The sequence below is a fragment of the Phyllobates terribilis genome, unplaced genomic scaffold (assembly GCF_046119375.1).
Source record: "Phyllobates terribilis strain yellow unplaced genomic scaffold, ASM4611937v1 Scaffold_2__4_contigs__length_985480577, whole genome shotgun sequence".
Lineage (NCBI taxonomy): Eukaryota > Metazoa > Chordata > Amphibia > Anura > Dendrobatidae > Phyllobates > Phyllobates terribilis.
Genome location: NW_027362762.1, coordinates 59,279,043 through 59,304,966, shown reverse-complemented (window position 1 = coordinate 59,304,966; position 25,924 = coordinate 59,279,043). Strand labels below are relative to the sequence as shown.

Sequence of the window (25,924 nt, the reverse complement as noted above, 5' to 3'; positions counted from 1 at the left end):
AACAACTGTTAAGAGGAGATTTTGTGCAGCAGGCCTTCATGGTAAAGGACAGGCAACAAGCAGAAGAGACTTGTTTGGGCTAAAGAACACAAGGAATGGACATTAGACCAGTGGAAATCTGTGATTTGGTCTGATGAGTGCAAATTTGAGATCTTTGGTTCCAACCACCGTGTCTTTGTGCGATGCAGAAAAGGTGAACGGATGGACTCTACATGCCTGGTTCCCACCGTAAATCATGGAGGAGGAGGTGTGATGGTGTGGGGGTGCTTTGCTGGTGATGCTGTTGGGGATTTATTCAAAATTGAAGGCATACTGAACCAGCATAGCTACCACAGCATCTTGCAGTGGCATGCTATTCCATCCGGTTTGCATTTAGTTGGACCATCATTTATTTTTCAACAGGACAATGACCCCAAACACACCTCCAGGCTGTGTAAGGGCTATTTGACCAAGAAGGAAAGTGATTGGGTGCTACGCCAGATGACCTGGCCCCCACAGTCACCAGACCTGAACCCAATCGAGATGGTTTGGGGTGAGCTGGACCGCAGAGTGAAGGCAAAAGGGCCAACAAGTGCTAAGCATCTGTGGGAACTCCTTCAAGATTGTTGGAAGACCATTTCTGGTGACTACCTCTTGAAGCTCATAAAGAGAATGCCAAGAGTGTGCAAAGCAGTCATCAAAGCAAAAGGTGGCTACTTTGAAGAACCTAGAATATAAGACATATTTTCAGTTGTTTCACACTTTTTTGTTAAGTATATAATTCCACATGTGTTAATTCATACTTTTGATGCCTTCAGTGTGAATGTACAATTTTCATAGTCAAGAAAATACAGAAAAATCTTTAACTGAGAAGGTGTGTCCAAACTTTTGTACTGTATATAAATGTTTTCAAAAATATAAAATAAAATAAGTCAGAATTCCCCCTATTTTCCTCGATTAAAAAAAATGAAGCATAGTTTTTTATGGCTGCGTCTGTAAAAGTCAAGATCTATCGAGGAATTAAACTAATTAACCCATAAACTTTGTAAAGAACAAAAAGAATAGAAACGCCAGAGTTGCCTTTCTGTAGTTGCCGCACTTGCTTCCTAAAATCCCCAAAAAAGACATCAAAACTTTGAATGTACCCCAGTTCATTCCAGTTCGCTAACACAAAAAAAAACAACTTGAAAAATATTAAAAAAAGTTACAGGTCTCAGAATATGGCAACAAAATTTTTTACAAAATTTTTGAGAATAATTATTCATGCAAGAAAGCTTTCGACAGTTCAAGCAAAGTGGATGAAAACTCTTGCCCATTGTGCATTTAAAGATACCATTGAACTGTGGTTTTTCATGCATTTTTTTCCCATATAGGGGTCGGAGGAAGCCTGAAAAATTGCATGTAAAAAAATGGAATTGTGTAGAATTCCAGCGTTTTTCTACTGAATTAAAAAAAAAAACACACATAAGAAACGGCATCAAATCTGCACCAAAGGATATAAAAAAAATTGAAAATTTTTGGTAAATTGCAATAATCAGAGCAGATTGCTTGTGCGTATTTTGGTAAACAAGGAAGCGTCTTCTCATATGGGAACATGGCCTCAAATTAGAAAAATGAAAAAAAGTTTGTTCTAATTGTACTGATCTGTTTACCGCAGATAAACACCATAAAAACAAAACCCAAAAATCAATGTTTTAATCCACTTTTTTTTTCACCAGCTGATCCCGTTTGGATTTTTTCCTGTTTTCCATTACACTATATATGGTAAAATAAATTGTCATTAAAAACTACAACACATTCCGCAAAAAAAAAAAAAAAAATCCCTCATAAGGCTATGTCTATGGGAAAAATAAAAAATATGGCGAAAAAAAGAATAAAAAAATATGGTGAAAAGGCAAAAATAAAAAATAAGCTGCGTCCTCAGTATTATTATGGATTGTTCACGCTCTGCTCTACCCAATAAAGTTGTTTGAAAAAAAAAAAAAAAAAAGAAGTAGCCTCCTTGTCTGTGTCCTGACACAGAACAGTGCATTAACTCCTGCCGTGCTGAGTGCAGCTGCAGCTGGTCCTTGCAGAAAGCTTGGAGGTAAATGATACAAGAAGGCGGACATGTCTGCAGGTCTTTGTCTTATGTCTTGCAGGGATACATTGTATCCTGGTGCTTTTCCTAGCAGTAGATGAATGAGCTGAGCCTTGTGCTGTACATTATAACTATATAATGCTTGTGCAGGTTGATACATGTATGTCTTCTTGGTGGTTGTGGGGGGTGTTTTGAATATTTTTGGATTTTGACAGCGTATTGCGGAAGTGAACGTCGCTTTTGATGTTTAACCCTTGTACGCCTCAACAGTTCCAAGATCGGATTTCAGACAATTGATGATTTCCTGATGTATAATTAAAAATGGTGCTATATTTAGCGCCGGCGACTCGCGTAATGGTATATATCTCCGCGTGTTATTTGCAGAGGCCCCGGCTAGCAGGCATAGGCTTAAGTATCTTGTTTACAAGGGGTCTCGTCTCGGGCAGATCCTTGCAGATGTTTCATAAGATCATCTCGGTCGTCTCTCCGCTTGCGTCTACATAATGTTTAATCACGTTGAAAAACAAAGGAGCAATTGATTTTTTTTTTTTCTTAGTACTTTTAAGACATCTTTTTAAAGTGATCTTCCCATCTGGAATCCCCGACTTGCCTTCTTGCAGGGATGTGACAATCCCCTTTAAATTTCCTTTAAAAGGATCGTCTTGTTTTTTTTTTTTTTTAGAGTTGCCAAAAACAAATATTTTTTTTTTTAGTTGTTTTACAGTTATATCTGTTTCTGGAAAAGTTGGGGGAGGGGGAGGTGACAACCTATATGGCCGCCATTATAGCACCTACAGGGGTTGTCACTCTTAATTAGATAATTTTGCTAGTCTGGATTCTTGGAAAGCTGAGTGACAACCTCTGTGCAAAGTATAATGCTATAACTACCTATGATATATCGATATATCTATCTATCTATCTATGAATATCTCTCTCACTTTTTCTCTATCATATATATCTATATAGATATGTGTATATATAGATAGATATATCTCTATGAACGTTATATATATATATATATTCTGATAATAGACGACAACTAAAGGACTTCTATTAAACTAGCATTTGCTCCTAAAGGCACTGAATGGAATTGTGTGTGTATCTCTTTAAATGTTCATGAATTATTAATGAGATATCTGTTAAGGCCACACCTCTACACTGTAGCCACAACCACACCCCCACACCCTTTGACCAATGGCTGCGTGATTTTGCTGCTGAAACCGAAACATTACCTTCAAAATAGCAATTGCCATTGGGCGCTACGGGTGGGGGCGTGGTTTCTGCCGCTTAATGGAGGCCCCCCCCTTAAAGGGGATCTCCATGTATAGTGTAAATCATATAATAAGATTTTGGCTGCCTTAGGGTATGTGCCCACGATGCAGAATTGAAGCAGTAAATTTCTGCAGCGTTTCTGCATGTTCTTGGCAGTCAAAAACGCTTACGGATTTTACACGCGTTTTTGCAGCGTTTTTACATGCGCATTTGACGCGTTTTTCAAGTGCATTGGGACCTCAACTCCACATGCAGAAATGCACAAATAATGGACATGCTGCGGATTTTTTCACAAGGAAAATCCGCTGCGGAAAATTCCGCAGCATGGGCACAGAAGATGCAGATTTTCATTGGGAATCATGGGGCACGGATTACCAAGCGTTTTGGAAGCGTTTACGCTGCGGAAATTCCGCATCAAAACGCTTGAAAAATGCATAGTGGGCACACAGCCTTAATCATATAATAGGATTTTGGCTGCCTTAAAGGGGATCTCCATGTATAGTGTAAATCATGTAATATCCTACTTCTTTGTAATATGACAAAACCTAAGGTAAAAGATGTTTTGGGGGTGGGAAGGTTCATATCGACAACCATTTTTTTGCCATCACATGTTTATAGATGAAGATCTGTTCATAGGGGCCTGTATTGTGGGCTACCGGCATCCAGCGTGAGGCCAGGGCTGCTGTCCGGGCCTAGTGGCGTCTGGTTGTCATGGAGACGGCACTGGGCTGTATTGCTGGGTTATGTACACAGCTAATCTTTGTATGAAGTGTTTACTACAAGGCGGAGATAAAAAACAAGGACAATTCACACATACTGAGGTCATATAAGGTAGACTGCCCCGGCCGACGATGGAGGGGAGAATATTACAGATTATTGTGTGATCTGGACTATGAAACATTGAGGATTATTGGTCATAGAAAAAACTAATCTTTCTTTATTTTTTATTACAGCCGTCATTTTTTGCAATTTTTTTTCTAATAGTCGTCCTCAATTTGTTCTGGCAATGCTGCAATTTTTTTTAAATTCTATTTAATTTTTTTTTTACCACCATTCGTGGACAATTTTTTATGGAGGCTCCAGATAAGGCCTCGCGAGCTCAGAGGTCCGATTTTCACAGCTAGAACACATACCTATTAAAGCCTATGGGACTGTTCACATGTTCATGTTTTTTTTTTTTTTGTGTGTCCACAATAAAATAAAAATAAAAAAAGTCCCCCAAAAAACGAAACATAAATCCGTCTTTGATCCGAGTCCCCCTGGATCACACTACCCTCAATGATATCAATGGATCCGTGAAAATAATGGACATTACACGGATGTTATCTGAGTTCTGCCTGTTTTTTAGTGTTTTTATGAGTAGAAACAGCTAAAAAAAAAAAATTCTTGCGTACAAGAAAAACGGACGCCACGCTGATAGTAAAAAAAAAAAAGGGACACGTGGACCAAAAATGGATGAAAATCTGATCCATCACGCTGATGAAAACAGGTCTGCAAAAAAAAAAACAGACTTCTGAATAATGCCTAATTTTTACTCGCCTGATTCTTTTGTAAAAGTAGCACTTTACGAAGCCGAAAAAAAATGTGTCTGCACACCTGTTGGCATAAGTGCAATGTGTAGGAGCACGTTCACACTGTGGCTATTTAACAGAAACCAGGATAAAAAAAAAATGAGCATATACCCTGCAGTAAGTATATAAATGAACTGTAATAATACATGTAAATAACATAGGGTACTTAGTTAACACTATTTTGATCAAAAAAGCGTGAAAGCCATCCCACTGCGACAAGGTGACCCAATCAGGACGGTCCGTAAAAGTAGCACTGTGCTGAAATGAACTTAGGTTAACTCTACCCCCACCTCCCCCGAAGGTGGTTTGCACGTTGATGACCAGGCCAATTTTTACAATTCTGACCACTGTCACTTTATGAAGTAATAACTCTGAAACGCTTCAATGGATCCCACTGATTCTGAGATTTTTTTTTGTGTGACATATTGTACTTCATGAAAGTGGTAAAATTTCTTCGATATTACTTGCGTTACTTTGTGAAAAAATTGGAAATTTGACGAAAATGTTTAAAATGTTGCAATTTTCAAACTTTGAATTTTCATGCCCTTAAATCAGAGAGATATCGCACAAAAAAATAGTTAATAAATAACATTTCCCACATGTCTACTTTACATCAGCACAATTTTGCAACCAACAATTTTTTTGGTTAGGAAGTTATAAGGGTTAAAAGTTGACCAGCGATTTCTCATTTTTCCAATAAAATTTACAAAACCATTTTTTTTTAAAGACCACATCACATTTGAAGTGATTTTGAGGGGCCTTTATGACAGAAAATACCCAAAAGTGACACCATTCCAAAAACTGCACCCCTCAAGGTGCTCAAAACCACATTCAAGAAGTTTATTAACCCTTCAGGTGCTTCATGGGAATTTTTGGAATGTGGAAGAAAAAAATTAACATTTAACTTTTTTTCACAAAAATTTTACATTAGACCCAATTTTTTTTTATTTTTTCAAGAGTAACAAGAAAATATGGTCCCCAAAATTTGTTGTGCAATTTCTCCTGAGCACGCCGATACCCCATATGTGGGGAGCAATCACTGTTTGGGTGCACAGCAGGGCCTCAGAAGGGAAGGAGTAACTTTTGACTTTTTGAATGTAAAATTTGCTTGAATAATTAGCAGACGCCATGTCGCATTGAGGGAGCCCCTGATGTGCCTAAACAGTGGAAATCTCCCACAAGTGACACCATTTTGGAAACTAGACCCCTCCATGAACTTATCTAGATGTGTGGTGAGCACCTTGAACCCCCAGGTGCTTTACAGAAGTTTATAACATTGAGCCGTAAAAATAAAATTTTCATATTTTTCCCACAATTTTGCATTTTCATAAGGGTAACAGGAGAAATTGCCCCATACCATTTGTTGTGCAATTTCTCCTGAGTAAGTCAATGCCCCATATGTGGGGAAAAAACACTGTTTGGGCGCACGGCAGGGTTCGGAAGGGAAAGAGCGCCATTTGACTTTTGAATGTAAAATTTGCTTGAATAATTAGCGGACGCGTTTGGGGAGTCCCTGATGTGCCTAAACAGTGGAAACCACCCACAAGTGACCCCATTTTGGAAACTAGACCCCTCAAGGAACTTATCTAGGTGTGTGGTGAGCACCCTGAACCCCCAGGTGCAAACAGAAGTTTATAACGTAGACCCGTGAAAATGAATAGATTAAACTTTTTCCACAAAAATTATCTTTTAGCCCCAATTTTTTTATTTTCACAACGGTAAGAGGAGAAAATGGACCCCAAAAACTGTTGTGCAGTTTCTCCTGAATATGCCGATAACCCATATGTGGGGAAAAAACACTGTTTGGGCACACGTCAGGGTTCAGAAGGGAAGGAGCATTGTTTGACTTTTTGAACGCAAAATTGGCTGGAATCAAGAGCGGATGCCATGTCGCATTTGGAGAGCCCCTTATGCGCCTAAACAGTGGAAACTCCCCACAAGTGACCCCTTTTGGAAACTAGACCCCTCATGGATTTTATCAAGAGGTATAGTGCACATTTTGAACCCAGAGGTATGACACAGAATTTGATAACATTAGGTCATCATATTGAATACGTTGTCATTAGTCTTGAGCGGAAGTGCTCACTACTTGAGTTTGCATCGGGTACTCAGGTATGCACCAAGTATTGCGGGTGCTCGAGTGACATGCTCGAGTCCCCACCCGCATGTTTCACGGTTGTTAGACACCCAAAAAAAAAACATGCTGGGATTGCTCGTGTATGGCAGGCAATCCCCGCGTGTTTTTTTTGGCTGTATAAAAGTAGCAAAACATATGGGGTGGAGACTCGAACATGTCACTCGAGCACCCGCGATACTCGGTGCATACCAGAGCACCCGATGCAAACTCAAGTAGAGAGCACTTGCACTCAACACTAATCGCCATATCGTCATTATTTTTTTTTTCTTTACTTTTGAAAAAATCCGAACCCCAACACAACCCTAACCCTACCCCTAACCCAATCTAATCCTAGAGTTTATTTTTTACGCCGTTCCTCGTGCGGTATAAGTGATTAGACGACTTTATTCTTCGAGTCGATGCGATTACAGCGATACCAGATTCATATCTGTTTTTTTATGATTGACAGCTGTCACTAAAAAGACGCTTTATTTTTTGCAAAGACTAGTTTTTGCAATAATTTTTCCATATTTCAGCCGACAGTCATGTCAGGGCTTGTTTTTTGCAGGACAAGTTGACGTTTTTATTGGTACCATTTTTGGGCATGTTACATTTTTTGATCGCTTTCTATTCCGATTTTTGGGAGGCAGAATAAACAAAAACCAACAATTCAGAAATTGTTTTTTTTATTTTATTTTTTTATGTCGTTCTGCATGGGGTAAAAGTGATAAGGCAGCTTTATTCTTTGGGTCAGTACGTTTACAGAGATACTACATTTATATCTTTTTTATGTTTTGGCGCTTTTACACAATAAAAACTATTTTATAGAAAAAATTATTTTTTTTGCATCGTTTTATTCTGAGAGCTATAACTTTTTTTATTTTTCGGCTGATGAAACTGTATGGCAGCTTGTTTTTTGCATGACAAGACGATGTTTTCATCGGTACCATTTTTATTTACATTTGTCTTTTTGATCGCGTTTTATTCCATTTTTTGTTTGGTATGATGATAAAGCATCGTTTTTTGCTTAGCTTTTTTTTTTTTTTTTTTTTACCGTGTTCACTAAAGGGGATAACTAGTGGGACAGTTTTATAGGTCAGATTGTTCCGGACGTGGCAATACCAAATATGTGCACTTTTATTGTTTTTTTTTTTCATAATAATATTTATTTATGAGTACAGTATATATATATATTTTTTCATTTCTTTTTTTATATTTTCACAATTTTTTTTTCACTTTTTTTTTTTTCACTTTATGCCACTTTTACGCTTTGTCCCACTATGGGACTTTACATTTTTGCAGGCTGATTACTTACATAGCATAGGCATGTGACGCGCCCCCTGGGCTGTGTGTACCCGGAGCCGGGTCTCTGTGTAATGCTAGGGGTTGTAGTCTCCGTGGCGGCGACCCGGTCCCGTGGCTCAGGGTGGTCAAACTAGTGGCGGATCTGTTTATTTGGGTTTTGTAAGGTTTAAATGTCCGACTACGCCACCCGTGGATTGCGGTCACTGAGAACCGCCGCTGCGGGGCAGACCGCTGAGGCTGATGTTGTGTGCGCAGCAGGGGGTAGTATAACTCCCCACGGGAGGAGTATAGCCTCAGGGCAGTGAGTGCAGATGATGGGGGTGATGGTGCGCGGGAGCAACAGTAATGACTCAGAGTCCAGTGATGCAGTCCAGGGTCTTTACTCACAGTTTTATACTCCAAGCCACTTCTGCAGGTAATGGTTGCCCACGTCGTACTGTGCTCACCAGGTGAGGGGCTCGGCCAACTCCCAGGTACCTTTTTGGAATGCTTTTCAGGACCCCCTTTGTGTGTCCTTTCTCTGGCCTGTCGTACCCCACAATTGACCACGTTTCTGTCCAGCTGCCTCGGGCCTTGGCGGGCAAAAGTATGTTCCGTTTCTCTGGGCCCTATATGGTGCCTTCCTAACGGGTGTAGTGAGGGACCGTAACACGTGCAATACCACGGCCTCCAGTTACTAGCTGAGGGTAGTTGCTCTCCTCCACTAGATGAGGGATCCGGTTCCCTTTCTTGGCCTGACCCCCTTACTCTGGTAGCGGCGGGCATACGGTGACGACTGGCCGGTCCGCACCCCTGGGGTCCCTTCACTCTACTCCTGGAGCCTCCTCTGTTCCTCTCCTTTCTGTTTTCTCCCTCCAGGCTCAGGCCTTGAGAGTTGGCCTGCCTGCGGAGCGGAGCTCGTACAGAGCCCCTGCTCCCTGCCTTCTTCTCTCTCTGCTCTCCCCTCTCTCTACTCCTCTCTGACTACAGGTGGTGCCCACCTTATATGCTCCTCCTTTCAGTGCACCCTGGATCTACTCTCCCCACCCACACACTACCGGGTTCCCCCTTTCTAGGTGTTCCCTCCCCCCACTCCAGCCAGGGACAGGGGCAGTTGTGCTCACTCTTGGGAGCATTGTCGCCCTGCCCCCCGGAAATGTGGTGTTGTACATGTGGGTGTTAGAGTCCTGAGCCACACTCCATCCTTACCAGGAAGTGAGATATCACACCTCAATACCTCTGTAGCGACCGAACCCTCGGGGCGCTACACATGCAGCAGCATCCCTGTGCTATGCAGACTGTCAGCTCTGCACTGGCACTGGCACAAGTTAGATCATGTTCAGTGCACTATCTATCTAACTTCCTTATGCCTGATGACCCGAATGTCATCATGATGACATCGGGTCACCATGGAAATGATTGGGATGCTCTGATCCAAGGTTAGATGGGCTCTCTTACCTCTGCCTACTCCCTCAATGCTTCGATCAACTTTGCAGCATTTTGGGGGGTTAATGTGCCGGGAGCGGCGCGGGACCGCTTCTGGCACATAGTACCGGATGTCAGCTGTTAGAATCAGACTCTGTGTGGGTGCGATCGCCGGAGCGTAATAATACTTACCTGGTCATTAAGGCCCACGTCACAGGTACGTATTATTACGCCTCACATCAGAAAGGGGTTAAAGGGAACCTGTCACCAGGTTTGACGACCTTCCAGCCCTCATATACAGCATTCTATAATGCTGTATATAAGCCCCCTACCCGGCCTGCAACAAAAGAAAAACACCCTTTATTATACTCACCTGCGGGGCGGTCTGGTCCGAGGGGTGTCACTGGTCTCGGACCGGTGCTTCCTTTCTTCTTTCGATGCCGTCCTCCTTCTGTTTTTCGTGTGGATGACGCATCCTATGTCATACACACAGTGTTCCTGGCATCGGGCTCCCGTACTGCAGTGCGTATACGCAGGAAAAGGCAAAGAGCACCGGCGCATGCGCACTGTAGTACTTTACTCAGAAGGAGGATGGCATCGCAAGAAGAAGGTAGGCGCTGGACCAAGACAGTGACACCCGTTGGACCTGACCACTTTCCAGGTGAGTATAATAAAAGGTGTTTGTATTTTGTTGCAGGCTAGATTGGGGGCTTATATATAGCATTATAGAATGCTGTATAGGAGAGCAGAAAGGTGGTGGCCGTATCTCATATAGGACGAACCTGGTGACAGGTTCCCTTTAAAGCATTACCTCGAAGGTGCTTTCATATCGAGATTTTCCAAAAATGTGGTATTTGGAGAGTTTTTGCACATTTTTTCAAAATTGTAGCAAATCTTTAAAAGAGACCGTGTCATAATTGCAAGTGCCCAGTTATTGTTCTTATTTTATTCTAAATAAAAAATGTACTTAAAATATTATATTTTAAATCCGGCAGTTCCAGAATTTTTTTTTTCTTTATTTAGTGCTAATTTTTTATGATATTTACAAGGGGACAGTGCTCACTGGATAATAACACAGAACAGCCAGACTCCCGTTGGGAGATATCGGTGGGTTTGGCCAACAGTCTAATGTGTGTGGTGGTCTCCTGACAGCAAGTCTGATTTTTGGCTGTCGAACCTTATTTTTTTTCTCTGGAGAGAGACTGCCGCTAGAGAAGTATGTCAGCGACGCTCTCGTAGAGAACACAGGAGCCTTCAGCTGAGCGAGCGCTACTGTGTATGGGAGAGTTGCGTGAAAAAGCTGACAGCCAAACAATCGACTGAACCGTTCTTTGGCCAGCAGCCATCCATTGGGTCTTGGACCCTTTAGGCTTTGAATTGGTACTTTATGCCAGATGCCTCTTGGTTAACACCAGGATGTATAGACTCCTGTACGGGAGTACAATCCTTGTGTCTGATTGTACATGAATCAATAATCCCAATATCAGCACTTTCTTCAGAGCAACTTCACTGGAGTCCAGAAGTGTGAGAATATCCTCTAAGACTCTTATCTAGTCCAGACAGCAGTGAGCCTCCATTACTTATCTGCATGGACAATGCTGGCTGAGATATAACAACTATTCCTACTTGTACAAACAAAAGCTGATAGCTTTTTATTTTTTTTTTTACACTTTTTTTTTTCTTTTTGGTAAAATGGAGAAATGTTCTTGTTTTTCATATTTAACAATTGCACAATGCCTTGTTACAAAGGTCCCTTGATAATCAGCTGATCACAAAGTTCCCCCCTACTGGTATTTACACCTATTGACTGTAATCTGTGGGCGAAATCTAGCTGTGTTTAATTTCCCTGCAGCACCTCCGCAGGAGAAATAAAATATTGCAATGTCTGTTTAAATCATTGGGCTGCCTGTGTAGTGTAGGACAAGATGAGTCCCCCCAGAACGAGAGATGCTCCTTGTATCTGCTCTCTGCTCCTGCCCAGAGATGAGGATCTGGAAAAGATGACCCCTTTATATTAATTAAGAATTCTCTAATAGAGTCTATGAATATGAGTTTTCTAAACTGGTCAATGCCTTTACGTCTACAGTTTAGTGTGAGAGAGTGTATTGCTGTTATAATTTTGAGACGGCTGACATATTATCTGTACAGAACAGGTAATGTATGAGTCTAGTGTAAGGCTTAGTGGTCATTGGGAACATTGCAATGTGTCTTTTAGATTTAAAGGGGTTGTTCACTTTCAGGAGATTGAGTGCCCAAACTGTGCAAAATAGCAAACCAAGCAGGTACTTGGCCTCCCTGGGCACAGCGCTGGCTTGCCGCCGCTGCTTCTGTCCTGGTGTTTTCACGGCAGGAAGCCAGTACCATATGGTCCTGTAGCACCCATTTTGGACATAAAGAGAATGGGGCACCAATCGCAGAAACAGAAGAAGCCATTGTAGGGATTCACGCTTTCAGGTAGGCATTAGCTTGCGTTCACACAGACAATGTGGTTTGGTCCAAACGTGTAGTTTTATTGCTTTCATAAAACTCCAAGGGATTCACAACCAAAAACAGCCTCTTCTGGGCACAAAGGTATGACAGCAAATAAAACAGTTAATTTAGCATTACAGTCCTTTCTCCCAGAGCAAACTTTATTCAAATAAGAGGTGCGATTCTACCAATCTCAGTATCTCCTTCAGCCTGAGATCCAGGAGTTTCCTGCACCAAACAAGTGTTCAACTCCAGGCACAGTTCACACTGAACAGGCTACAGCTTCCACACAGTTCTCTGCAACTCTAACACACAGACTGCTCAGCTTTGCTAGCTGACCCATGCAGCCTCTATTCAGAGAGAGAACATGGCACATCTCTCTCTCAGATATAGTTCACGTTTTGGCTGGTCACTCACCAGCAGCACTGCTCAACATCCAGCACACTGACACGCCTAATGAACACAGGCCCTGGTTCTTGGTCAAAGCTAGTCAGGTGCATCTAATCAAGACCTGCAGTGCTAGGATTTAAGCCAGTCCTATCTGGCTTTGCTACACCCTTTAAGACCTCCTACACACAGTGGATGTCTGTGCACAGAACTTTTGGTTGCACATTTTGGACTGTAAGTACTCAATGTGTCTCCATATGGTGCCAGTATATGGCACCGTATTACATCTTGTACCATTGCAGAAATATGCAAGCTTTCAGCTCTTTTTCTAGCAAATTGCAATTCCTGTGCCATAGGAGCAACTTTTGCTGCCAATGGCTCCTTAGAAAGAGAGGAGGGCCCCAGACAGCTGCAGGGGGTGCCCTTGGCTTGTGCAGTAGAATGACTACTTTCCCCCAGTGCCTGCTAGTCTACAGTATTATTTTCTTACTCCTGAGTCTTTAGAGACATTGGGGGAGAGCTCCTGCTGTAACCAGTTGCCTTTCAACCTATTCAGATCTGCAGTTTGCAAAAAGGAAGGGCAGAATGATTGATCTCCTAAGACACATCTAGAAGAGATATTTTTATACTTTTCTTTTCATTTTAGATAAAATATGAACAGCTTGATCGCTAGACACACAATGTCCATCGGAAGCCGAGTCTCCCGGTGCGTCCTTAAAATGGGATCGTGGCTTCCGCTTATCCGAAATCCTCACCGGGCTACATGGGAGATGGTGAGGGTGTGCCACTCAGGGCCTGCCGCTCTACATCCGGTCAAGACCCCAGTCATCAAAAAGAGGGGCTATGACATCACCAGAAACCCCCAACTCAATAAGGTAAGTCAGCGCCTATAGGTATATTTTGCCAGATCAATCTCCTGTTGGTAGGGTCTAACTTCCACCAAAGAGATTGCAGTGTTTAGCTCAGAGACTGTTTTAAGTCTCTACATTTAATTGTGTTTCTATTCACTGATAGCAAGCAGAGATCCTAACAATTGCTGAGAAATGTAATTATTCAGTAGTTTACAAGCTCTGTGCAAAACTTATATGTTATTTGCCTATTCTAGACCCTTAAGGGTGGAGCATAATGCAATAATTCAAAATCCTCCAATGAAAAATTCCCTGTCTTGATCCGCCCCTGAGGAGCCTACAATAAATATAACCGCAGAAATTTAAAGTAGACATTCTTAAAATACAACACATTTGTATTTGTATATATCCTGGTTGAGAAATCTGGTGCAGTCTAAGTTTTTTACCATTGGTTAGTTGGTTTACTTTGGTCCACAAAGTTACAACACTTTTTGGTGCAGTTTTGGAGGATGGAATCGCGATTTAGATCGCAACCTCTTTCCACCCTTGTCAAGTCTCCATAAAACACATAATAAATGTGGCTCAAAGACACAAAATAAGCCAAATTTGTGGCTCATGTAGCTTAGTAGATGAGCCCCAATGGATCCATTTCTTTTAAAGGGTTACTCCCTAAAAAAATCAAGTTATTCCCTATACACAGGATTATATGACACATCCCTGTCATATCTCAAACGTTGTTGTAGGTTGGAGCGTTGAGTTTTATTATATGTGAAGTCCAGCTCTTTCTGCTCTCACGTGGACCCCACACACAGGGACATAACTCGTTTTTTTTTCCTCACCCTGACTTTGGTCTGGCGTAATTAACACTCACACAATGTCCTTGAGAGGAGAAGTTTCCTTGCAGTAAGTTTACACTGTACACATGCCTGGAGCGTGAGCTGCTATTATAGCAATGCCGGGAATCTCGTACATGAGAAAAGACATTCCTATAGCTTAAAGTATGGAGCTTTATTAAATGGTATGGTAACCAACTGCATAAATAGCAATTCCTGAATATAAGAGCAAAATCTGATGGTGCCCTCCTTTTCGGCAGAGCGGCACCTTTTCTCACCAAGGCTTGGGAATGGTTACAACCTCTGCAACTTCTGTAGTTACACCACAATGACGTCAACCCCAGCAACTTTAAGAAGTAATGGGTTTAAGTTGGGTTCAGTTTCCCTCCAGGGAAATAAGTTGGGGTTCGAGTGACTGGTAGATCTCTGCGCTCTTTTTGCTTTGCCATACTTGGAGGGGAAGTGCCGATATTGACTTGCACCATCGGCACTTCTCACCCCAAGAACCCAGAAGTATGAATAGCCTGATTATCTTTTTCAACAATTTTATCTATATATATATATATATATATATATATATATATATATATATATATATATATATATATATATATATACACACACACACGTGGTTCTCACTAAATTAGAATATCATCAAAAATTTAATTTATTTCAGTTCTTCAATTCAAAAAGTGAAACTCATATATTATATAGAGTCATTACAAAGAGAGTGATCTATTTCAAGTGTTTATTTCTGTTAATGTTGATGATTATGGATTACAGCCAATGAAAACACAAAAGTCATTATCTCTGTAAATTTGAATAATTAACAAAAAACACATGCAAAGGCTTCCTAAGCGTTTAAAAAGGTCCTTAGTCTGCTTCAGTAGTCTTCACTATCATGGGGAAGACTGCTGACTTGACAGATGTCCAGAAGGCAGTCATTGACACACTCCACAAGGAAGGTAAACCACAAAAGGTCATTGCTAAAGAAGCTGGTTGTTCACAGAGTGCTGGATCCAAGCTTATTAACCCCTGTACCCCCTAGGGTGGTTTGCACATTAATGACCGGGCCAATTTTTACAAATCTGACCACTGTCACTTTATGAGGTAATACCTCTGGAATGCTTCAACGGATCCCGCTGACTCTGAGACTGTTTTTTCATGACATATTGTACTTCATGATAGTGGTAACATTTCTTCTATATCAATTGCGTTTGTGGAAAAATTGGAAATTTGGCAAAAATGTTGAAAATTTTGCAATTTTTAAAAAAGTGTGAAACAACTGAAAATATGTCTTATATTCTAGGTTCTTCAAAGTAGCCACCTTTTGCTTTGATGACTGCTTTGCACACTCTTGGCATTCTCTTGATGAGCTTCAAGAGGTAGTCACCGGAAATTGTTTTCACTTCACAGGTGTGCCCTGTCAGGTTTAATAAGTGTGATTTTTTGCCTTATAAATGGGGTTGGGACCATCAGTTGTGTTGTGCAGAAGTCTGGTTGATACGCAGCTGATAGTCCTACTGAATAGACTGTTAGAATTTGTATTATGGCAAGAAAAAAGCAGCTAAGTAAAGAAAAACGAGTGGCCATCATTACTTTAAGAAATGAAGGTCAGTCAGTCCAAAAAATTGGGAAAACTTTGAAAGTGTCCCCAAGTGCAGTTGCAAAAACCATCAAGCGCTACAAAGAAACTGGCTCACATGAGGACCGCCCCAGGAAAGGAAGACCAAGAGTCACCTCTGCTTCTGAGGATAAGTTTATCCGAGTCACCAGCCTCAGAAATCGCAGGTTAACAGCAGCTCAGATTAGAGACCAGGTCAATGCCACACAGAGTTCTAGCAGCAGACACATCTCTACAACAACTGTTAAGAGGAGACTTAATGTGTTAATTCATAGTTTTGATGCCTTCAGTGTGAATGTACAATTTTCATAGTCATGAAAATACAGAAATATCTTTAAATGAGAAGGTGTGTCCAAAATTTTGGTCTGTACTGTATATCACACAAAATAGTTAATAAATAACATTTCCCACATGTCTACTTTACATCAGCACAATTTTGGAACATTTTTTTTTTTATTAGGGAGCTATAAGGGTTAAAAGTTATCCAGCGATTTCTCATTTTTACAACAAAATTTGCAAAACCATTTGTTTAGGGACCACATCACACTTGAAGTGACTTTGAGGAGCCTTTATGACAGAAAATACCCAAAAGTGACACCATTCTAAAAACTGCACACCTCAAGGTGCTCAAAACCACATTCAATAAGTTTATTAACCCTTCAGGTGCTTCACAGGAATTTTTGGAATGGGGAAGAAAAAAAATGAACATTTAACTTTTTTCACAAAAATGTTACTTTAGACTCAAATTTTTTTATTTTTGCAAGGGTAACAGGAAAAAATGGACCCCAAAATTTGTTGTGCAAATTCTCCTGAGCATGCAGATACCCCATATGTGAGGAAAAAACACTGTTTGGGCGCACGGCAGGGTTCGGAAGGGAAGGAGTGCCATTTGACTTTTTGAATGTAAAATTTGCTTGAATAATCAGGGGACGCCATGTTGTGTTTAGAGAGCCCCTGATGCGCCTAAACAGTGGAAACCCCCCATAATTGATACCATTTTGGAAACTAGACCCCTTCAAGGATTTTATCAAGGGGTACAGTGTACATTTTGAACCCAGAGGTACAACAGAATTTGATAACATTAGGTCATCATATTGAATAAGTTGTCATTAGTCTTGAGCGCAAGTGCTCGCTACTTCAGTTTGCATCGGGTACTCGGGTATGCACCATGTATCACGGGTGCTCGAGTCCTTGCCCCGCATGTTTCACAGTGGTTAGACGCCCCCAAAAAAAGCATACGGGGATTGCTCCCTGCACATAGCACCGGGTGTCAGCTGTGACAATCAGCTGACACCCGGTGGCGATCGCCCCGCACCGCTTGTGGGCAGGCGCGATCGCTGCACGCGTAATAGTACGTAGCTGGTCCATAAGTCCCAGCGCGCAGCTACGTACTATTACTGACCTGGTCGGAAAGGGGTTAATGGAAAGTTGATAAGAAAGAAAAAGTGTGGTAGAAAAAGGGGCACAAGCAACCGGGATAACCGCAGCCTTGAAAGGATTGTTAAGAAAAGGCCATTCAAAATTTTGGGGGAGATTCACAAGGAGTGGACTGCTGCTGGAGTCATTGCTTCAAGAGCCACCACACACAGACGTATCCAGGACATGGGCTACAAGTGTCACATTCCTTGTGTCAGGCCACTCATGACCAATAGACAACGCCAGAAGCGTCTTACCTGGGCCAAGGAGAAAAAGACCTGGACTGTTCTCAGGGGTCCAAGGTGATGTTTTCAGATGAAAGTCAATTTTGCATTTCATTTGAGGTTTAAGGGTTAACGTTTCTCCTTGTGGAGAGTGACACATCAGCTCTGGCATGCCAAAGTAAGGAGGCTTATTCGCCGTGCAATGCTCCTCTGGGAAATGTAATATGCAAATTGCCTCTTCAGAGAAAAAGAGGACTTGAACTCTATAGCGCCACCTATTGGAAGTAGCAATCCTACAAGTCACAATCAACCCTTTAACGAGTCTATGGGGTATTGTCAAGAGGAAGATGAGACACCAGACCCAACAATGCAGACGAGCTGAAGGCTGCTATCAAAGCAACCTGGGCTTCCATAACACCTCAGCAGGGCCACAGGCTGATCCCTCCATGCCACATTGCCGCATTGATGCAGAAGGAGCCCGACCAAGTATTGAGGGCATTTACTGAACAGACATTTCAGTAGGACAACATTTTGGATTTTAAAAACAGCTGTTGTTATAAAGTATTCTAATTTACTGAGATAATGACTTTTGTGTTTTCATTGGCTGTAATCCATAATCATCAACATTAACAGAAATAAACACGTGAAATAGATCCCTCTGTGTGTAATGACTCTATATAATAGATCCCTCTGTGTGTAATGACTCTATATAATAGATCCCTCTGTGTGTAATGACTCTATATAATAGATCACTCTGTGTGTAATGACTCTATATAATAGATCCCTCTGTGTGTAATGACTCTATATAATAGATCCCTCTGTGTGTAATGACTCTATATAATAGATCCCTCTGTGTGTAATGACTCTATATAATAGATCCCTCTGTGTGTAATGACTCTATATAATAGATCACTCTGTGTGTAATGACTCTATATAATAGATCCCTCTGTGTGTAATGAGTCTATATAATAGATCCCTCTGTGTGTAATGACTCTATATAATAGATCACTCTGTGTGTAATGACTCTATATAATAGATCCCTCTGTGTGTAATGACTCTATATAATAGATCGCTCTGTGTGTAATGACTCTATATAATAGATCCCTCTGTGTGTAATGACTCTATATAATAGATCCCTCTGTGTGTAATGACTCTATATAATAGATCCCTCTGTGTGTAATGACTCTATATAATAGATCCCTCTGTGTGTAATGACTCTATATAATAGACCCCTCTGTGTGTAATGACTCTATATAATAGATCACTCTGTGTGTAATGACTCTATATAATAGATCACTCTGTGTGTAATGACTCTATATAATAGATCCCTCTGTGTGTAATGACTCTATATAATAGATCCCTCTGTGTGTAATGACTCTATATAATAGATCCCTCTGTGTGTAATGACTCTATATAATAGATCCCTCTGTGTGTAATGACTCTATATAATAGATCACTCTGTGTGTAATGTCTCTATATAATAGAGCCCTCTGTGTGTAATGACTCTATATAATAGATCACTCTGTGTGTAATGACTCTATATAATAGATCCCTCTGTGTGTAATGACTCTATATAATAGATCCCTCTGTGTGTAATGACTCTATATAATAGATCCCTCTGTGTGTAATGACTCTATATAATAGATCCCTCTGTGTGTAATGACTCTATATAATAGATCCCTCTGTGTGTAATGACTCTATATAATAGATCACTCTGTGTGTAATGACTCTATATAATAGATCCCTCTGTGTGTAATGACTTTATATAATAGATCCCTCTGTGTGTAATGACTATATAATAGATCACTCTGTGTGTAATGTCTCTATATAATAGAGCCCTCTGTGTGTAATGACTCTATATAATAGATCACTCTGTGTGTAATGACTCTATATAATAGATCACTCTGTGTGTAATGACTCTATATAATAGATCACTCTGTGTGTAATGACTCTATATAACAGATCACTCTGTGTGTAATGACTCTATATAATAGATCCCTCTGTGTGTAATGACTCTATATAATAGATCACTCTGTGTGTAATGTCTCTATATAATATAAGAGTTTCACTTTTTGTATTGAAGAATGAAATAAATTAACTTTTTGATTATATTCTAACTTAGTGAGAAGCACCTGTATGTGTGTGTGTATGTGTGTATATATATGTATGTATGTGTATGTATATGTGTATATATATATTATTCTTACTGTATGCGAGGAATGAAGTAGCAAGTCAGGGTCTTTTAGTAATAGTGAAGATGAGTGCCCCCAGTTATGGTGTCCTTTTTCACTAAGGACCTGGTGTTTATTTCCAACTCCATGAGCAATGTGCCGATTCGCATCCCCCATGTTTGCAAGAAGTACTGGTGAATTTTACACATATACTTGGCAATTAAAGGGATTGTCCAGAACTTTGATACTGATGGCCAATCCTTAAAGGGGTTGTCTCATGTTCATTAATGATTTAAGATTGCAAAGTGCTTGTGAAAACAAACAACTTTTCAATTTACTTTTATTAAAAAATCTTTAGTTTACTATGCTGTTTGCCTAGGTTTCCAGCCACTTCTGCAGTTTATCAGCGGTGGCAGGTCTCCTTGGCAAGGAGCATACCCTTGCAAGTTGTTTGCTATACTGCCTGCAGGCGTTGCTCTGAAGCGGGCCAGATCGCTTGTTCTGGCTAGTTTCAGTGGAATATGCCTCTGCAGCATTGGACAGACCAGCAGCACGTGCAGAATTACACGTGCTTTGTCTTTGTGCTGAGTCGGCTGCTGTCTTTCCTGTTACAGCAGTGGAGAAAGGACCGGACTGTTCCTCTTTATCTAGAAGTATGATTATTTCAGCAATTCTGATGAGAGGTTTTTTTTTTGCTGCCTTGAAAAATGCAATTCTTGATATTTGATGACTTGCCATAAAAGTTTTCTCCAAAGTTTCACTACTTCTATATAAATCCTAGTTTTTTTTTAAAAAATCTTTTCATCCCAGTCCTACGGACTTTAAGGACAATGGGACTCTGTCCTCCTCAGGGTCCATTGGATTCTTTAGGGACATTTTTTTTTCTTTTTACTTAAGTGCATGTATTTGGGGCTGAAAATTATTTTTTGCAGTTGGTTTCCATTAAAACTTTTGCACCCTTTGCTTTCTGTAACTTCTCTGCTTTGCTGACTGTTGAATGAGTTAACTAAGAGCCAGTCAGCGTGTTATGACGGTCTGACTGAGCTCTTTCTTTTGTCTTTTTTGAGCTCCTCTCAGCTGATTTATGGCCATAGACCACATCAAAGTTGAATGAATTTTTTTTCGTAAAGATGAACATCCCCTTTAAGGCAGTTATACACCAATTTAATATATTAATGGCTGTTGTTTCAATCACTGCTTTTTACTCCCGGGTCAACAGATAGGTAAACATTTACCTCTGATGTCTCTAAATAGTGCCCATAGATAAATGTTCAGCAGTCAGCATTCTCTCCTGACTTCCCATACACATGCATGATCGGTTTGGCTACGTGTGCATGTGTTTTCAATGGGAAGAGTGGAATAAGCTGCTACCAGACTGCGCTAGTCTCTGTTTTGCTCGTAGAATCCTAAAAAAAATATATATATATTAAAAAAAAAAAAAGTCAGATATTGAAATTTAATGAGCCTGATACTTTTTTAGGAGGAGAGATAATGCTATTGGCTTATTTTTCAGGGGTCGGCATTGGGCCCTTAGTTCCACTGAAGGAAAACCTTAAAGGGCATATTCCCTTTCAGATAATGTTCTGCCCTGACTTCAGTTTCTTAAAACATAACAACCTCACAAATGCTCTTTTGAATGACTATGCAAAAATTCCCACAAACTCTTCCAAAATCTTGTAGACATCTTTTGCAGAAGAGTTGAAGTTGTTACAGCTGCAAAGGGGCCGACTCTATAATAATGCATATAGGTGTAATTGGGAGGTCAGAAAATTTCCTGTAGTGTAATATGGAGGGGGCACATACTTTTTGTTCGTATTTTTTGCGCAGATTAGAGAGTTTTAGTAAATACAATTTCCTAATATATAAAAACTCTTTGAAGTAATCAATGATAAACTCGTACTTAAAATGGCTTATGCTATCTGGGGAATACCTTCTTTAAATAAATACCCTCTGACAATCAGCTGATCGCTGCAGATCAGTTATTTTAGGGGAAAGCTGCAGGTAGCTGCAGTGGCCACTTCTGGAGAAATGTGGTATTACATGTTACCCATTTACGTGAATTGGCCACCATCTAATATATGGTCCTCCAGATAAAGTGCCTTTTTTTGCAGTGGATTTTTGGTCTAGGAAGGAAATTCTTCATCATGACACCCTCACCCTCCACCCCACACGCCATACTCTGGAGTCGTATACGGCCTAATGAACTAATTAGCTTTTTTTTTTCCCAGTAATAGAATCTAAAGTCCTGAATATTCAGTCACTGCCTTGATGTTGGTTTATCTTCCCTCAGATTAGTACTGACAACTCAATCAGTTAATTATTTTCTATGGTAAATGCCATAAAAAGCAGATTTATACACGTGAGAAGGAAGAAATAGAGACGTTTTTGGCTTAATTACCGCCATCAGCATTTTATTATCTGATATAAAAGGACAAAGATGCATTATATGATCTGCGATTATGAGGCTCAGTCCACAAGACAACGTTTAGGGCCGTGAGATGCTTCTTGCTTCCCATCAGCCTTGGCAATAGATACATGACTAAAAAAAATCATAAGGGTTTATGTTCCACATTTCCAGCCTGAATGTTTATTTGTCAGTAGATTTCACTATTTAATTGTCACGCATTATTAAATGGATCTTGTGGACCTGATGAGGTTGGTGTACTTACTGAGAAAAATCCATGTCAGAAAGGCTGCATAGTCCTGATATTAAAATTAGCATTTTAAAAGTCCAGCTAAAGAGTAAGAGGTCATGAGTCCAAGTGTATTCTGTCTCTACTCATGTTAAGTGGGTAAAAATTCAGCCGCAAGGGAGGAGCGACACTGAGCAGCTGTAAATCAGGTTAGTTGGGTGGAGATTCAGCCGCAGGGAGGAGGTACACTGAAGAGTGGTAAATCAGGTTAGTTGGGTGGAGATTCAACAGCAGGGAGGAGGGACACTGATGAGCTGTAAATCAGGATAGATGGGAGGAGATTCTGCAGCAGGTAGGAGGGACACTGTGGAGCTGTTAATCAGGTTACTAGGGTGGAGATTCAGCAGCAGGTTGGAAGGACGGACACTGAGGAGCTGTAAATCAGGTTAATTGGGTGGAGATTCAGCAGCAGGTTGGAAGGACGGACACTGAGGAGCTGTAAATCAGGTTAGTTGGGTGGAGATTCAGCAGCAGGGAGGAGGGACACTGAGAAGCTGTGAATCAGGTAAGTTGGGTGGAGATTCAACAGCAGGGAGGAGGGACACTGAGGAGTGGTAAATTATGTTAGCTGGATGGAGATTCAACCGCAGGGAGGAAGGACACTGAAGAGCTGTAAATCAGGATAGATGGGAGGAGATTCAGCCTCAGGGAAGAGGGACACTGAGGAGCTGTCAATCAGGTTACTTGGGTGTAGATTTAGCAGCAGGTTGGAAGGACAATGAGGAGCTGTAAATCAGGTTAGTTGGGTGGAGATTCAGCAGCAGGGAGGAAGGACACTGAGGAGCGGTAAATCAGGTTAGTTGGATGGAGATTCAGCCGCAGGGAGGAGGGACACTCTGGAGCTGTAAATCAGATTAGTTGGGTGGAGATTCAGCAGCAGGGAGGAAGGACACTGAGGAGCTAGAAAATCATGTTAGGTGGACTCAGATTGAGCAGAAGTGAGGAAGGAAACTGAGGCTCTATAAAAGCATAATCCAAAATGCAATGCCTGAATTGCATTCTCCTCACCATTTCACCCCACTTGGAATCTTTTTATCTGGTTTTCAGGACTTTGTTTGCTAAAAAAAATTCAAAACTACAATTTGTAATGCAAAAAAAACAAGCCCTTGCACGGCTCAGATGTGTCAGTGGAAAAATGAAAACGTTGTGACTCTTGGAAGAAGGGGAAATAGAAAATTGACGGTGGCGGGAGAGAGTACAGTCATGGCCAAAAGTTTTGAGAATGACACCAAAATTATACTTTCACATGATCTGCTGGCCTCTGGTTTTTATTAGTGTTTGTCTGATGTTTATATCACATACAGAAATATAATTGCAATCATATTATGAGTACCAATAGGTTATATTGACAGTTAGAATGAGTTAATGCAGCAAGTCAATATTTGCAGTGTTGCCCCTTCTTCTTCAAGACCTCTGTAATTCTCCCTGGCATGCTCTCAATCAACTTTTGGACCAAATCCTGACTGATAGCAGTCCATTCTTGCATAATCAATGCTTGCATTTTGCCAGAATTTGTTGGTTTTTGTTTGTCCACCCGTCTCTTGATGATTGACCACAAGTTCTCAATGGGATTAAGATCTGGGGAGTTTCCAGGCCATGGACCCAAAATCTCTATGTTTTGTTCCATGAGCCATTTTGTTATCACCTTTGCTTTATGGCAAGGTGCTCCATCATGCTGGAAAAGGCATTTTTGGGCGCCAAACTGCTCTTGGACGGTTGGGAGAAGTTGCTCTGGGAGGACATTCTGGTACCATTCTTTATTCATGGCTGTGTTTTTAGGCAAGACTGTGAGTGAGCCGATTCCCTTGGCTGAGAAGCAACCCCACACATGAATGGTTTCAGGATGCTTTACAGTTGGCATGAGACAAGACTGGTGGTAGCGCTCACCTCTTCTTCTCCGAATAAGCTGTTTTCCAGATGTCCCAAACAATCGAAAAGGGGATTCATCAGAGAAAATGACTTTGCCCCAATCCTCAGCAGTCCACTCCCTGTACCTTTTGCAGAATATCAGTCGGTCCCTGATGTTTTTTCTGGAGAGAAGTGGCTTCTTTGCTGCCCTCCTTGAAACCATCCCTTGCTCAAAGAGTCTCCGCCTCACAGTGCATGCAGAAGCACTCACACCAGCCTGCTGCCATTCCTGAGCAAGCTCGGCACTGCTGATAGTCCGATCCCGCAGCTGAAACAGTTTTAAGACACGGTCCTGGCTCTTGCTGGTCTTTCTTGGGCGCCCTGGAGCCTTTTTGACAACAATGGAAGCTCTCTCCTTGAAGTTCTTGATGATGCGATAGATTGTTGACTGAGGTGCAATCTTTGTAGCTGCGATACTCTTCCCTGTTAGGCCATTTTTGTGCAGTGATGATGGCTGCACGTGTTTCTTTAGAGATAACCATGGTTAACTGAAGAGAATCAATGATACCAAGAACCAGCCTCCTTTTAAAGTGTCCAGTGATGTCATTCTTACTTAATCATGAGTGATTGATCGCCACCCCTGTCCTCATCAACACCCACACCTGTGTTAATGGATCAATCACTAAAACGTTGTTAGCTGCTCCTTTTAAGGCAGGACTGCAATGATGTTGAAATGTGTTTTGGGGGTTAAAGTTCATTTTCTGGGCAAATATTGACTTTGCAAGTACAGTAATTGCTGTTAAGCTGATCACTCTTTGACATTCAGGAGTATATGCAAATTGCCATTACAAAAAATGAAGCAGTAAACTTTGGAAAAATTACTATTTGTCTCATTCTCAATACTTTTGGCCATGACTGTAAGTTTAGACCATCCATAAGTACATCACTGTCCATGATTTTTCAGATGTCTTTCAGTACAGTTCATTTGCACTATTGATTCAAGGGCGATTTTGGGTGAGGCTTGTTTTAAGGTTGGGTCATAACAATGAAAAATTGGTGCAGCACACCTATCACACTACCTGTAATTTTCTCCCTGAATACCTCTTGTACAGGGTTTAATGTGACGTTGACGAACTTCACGGTAGACAAACCTGAAAATCAGCCTAAAAAATGCAATAAATCTATAAGTTACAATAGTCCTTAAAGCAACCCTAAGCTTAGAAATGAATGATAAACATATACCAAAGGAAAAATTGTCCTGTTTTTTGCCTACTCTACATAGGTGTTTTCAGGCATTGTACAGGAGGAGGAGAAGGTGAGCGACATCACCTTTTGTGAATGGTGGATCATGTATCATCTACTGTATATGTAGGCATTATCAGTCATTGTACAAGACGAGGAGCTAAGCTGTGATATCACCTATTGTGATTCATGTGTTATCTACTGTATATAGAGGAGTTATCAGGCATTGAACAAGAGGAGGAGGAGGTGAGCTGTGACATCACCTATTGTGAATGGTGGATCATGTATCATCTACTGTATATGTAGGCATTATCAGTCATTGTACAAGACGAGGAGCTAAGCTGTGATATCACCTATTGTGATTCATGTGTTATCTACTGTATATAGAGGAGTTATCAGGCATTGAACAAGAGGAGGAGGAGGTGAGCTGTGACATCACCTA

General features: G+C 41.0%; 1 protein-coding gene across 2 annotated transcripts in view; it reads left to right on the top strand.

Annotated features, from left to right (window-relative positions):
- Positions 1 to 1,947: 1,947 nt before the first annotated feature.
- Positions 1,948 to 25,924, top strand: part of ME3 (malic enzyme 3) — a 292,535-nt gene continuing 268,558 nt past the window's right edge. The window contains exons 1-2 of one of the 2 annotated variants that reach the window (XM_073662033.1): positions 1,948 to 2,065; positions 13,230 to 13,458. In XM_073662033.1, the coding sequence (XP_073518134.1) occupies positions 13,237 to 13,458 (222 nt within the window). In that variant the 5' untranslated portion in view covers positions 1,948 to 2,065; positions 13,230 to 13,236. Of the gene's footprint in view, positions 2,099 to 13,229; positions 13,459 to 25,924 lie in introns of both variants that reach the window. The other variant, XM_073662034.1, reaches the window with a different exon arrangement.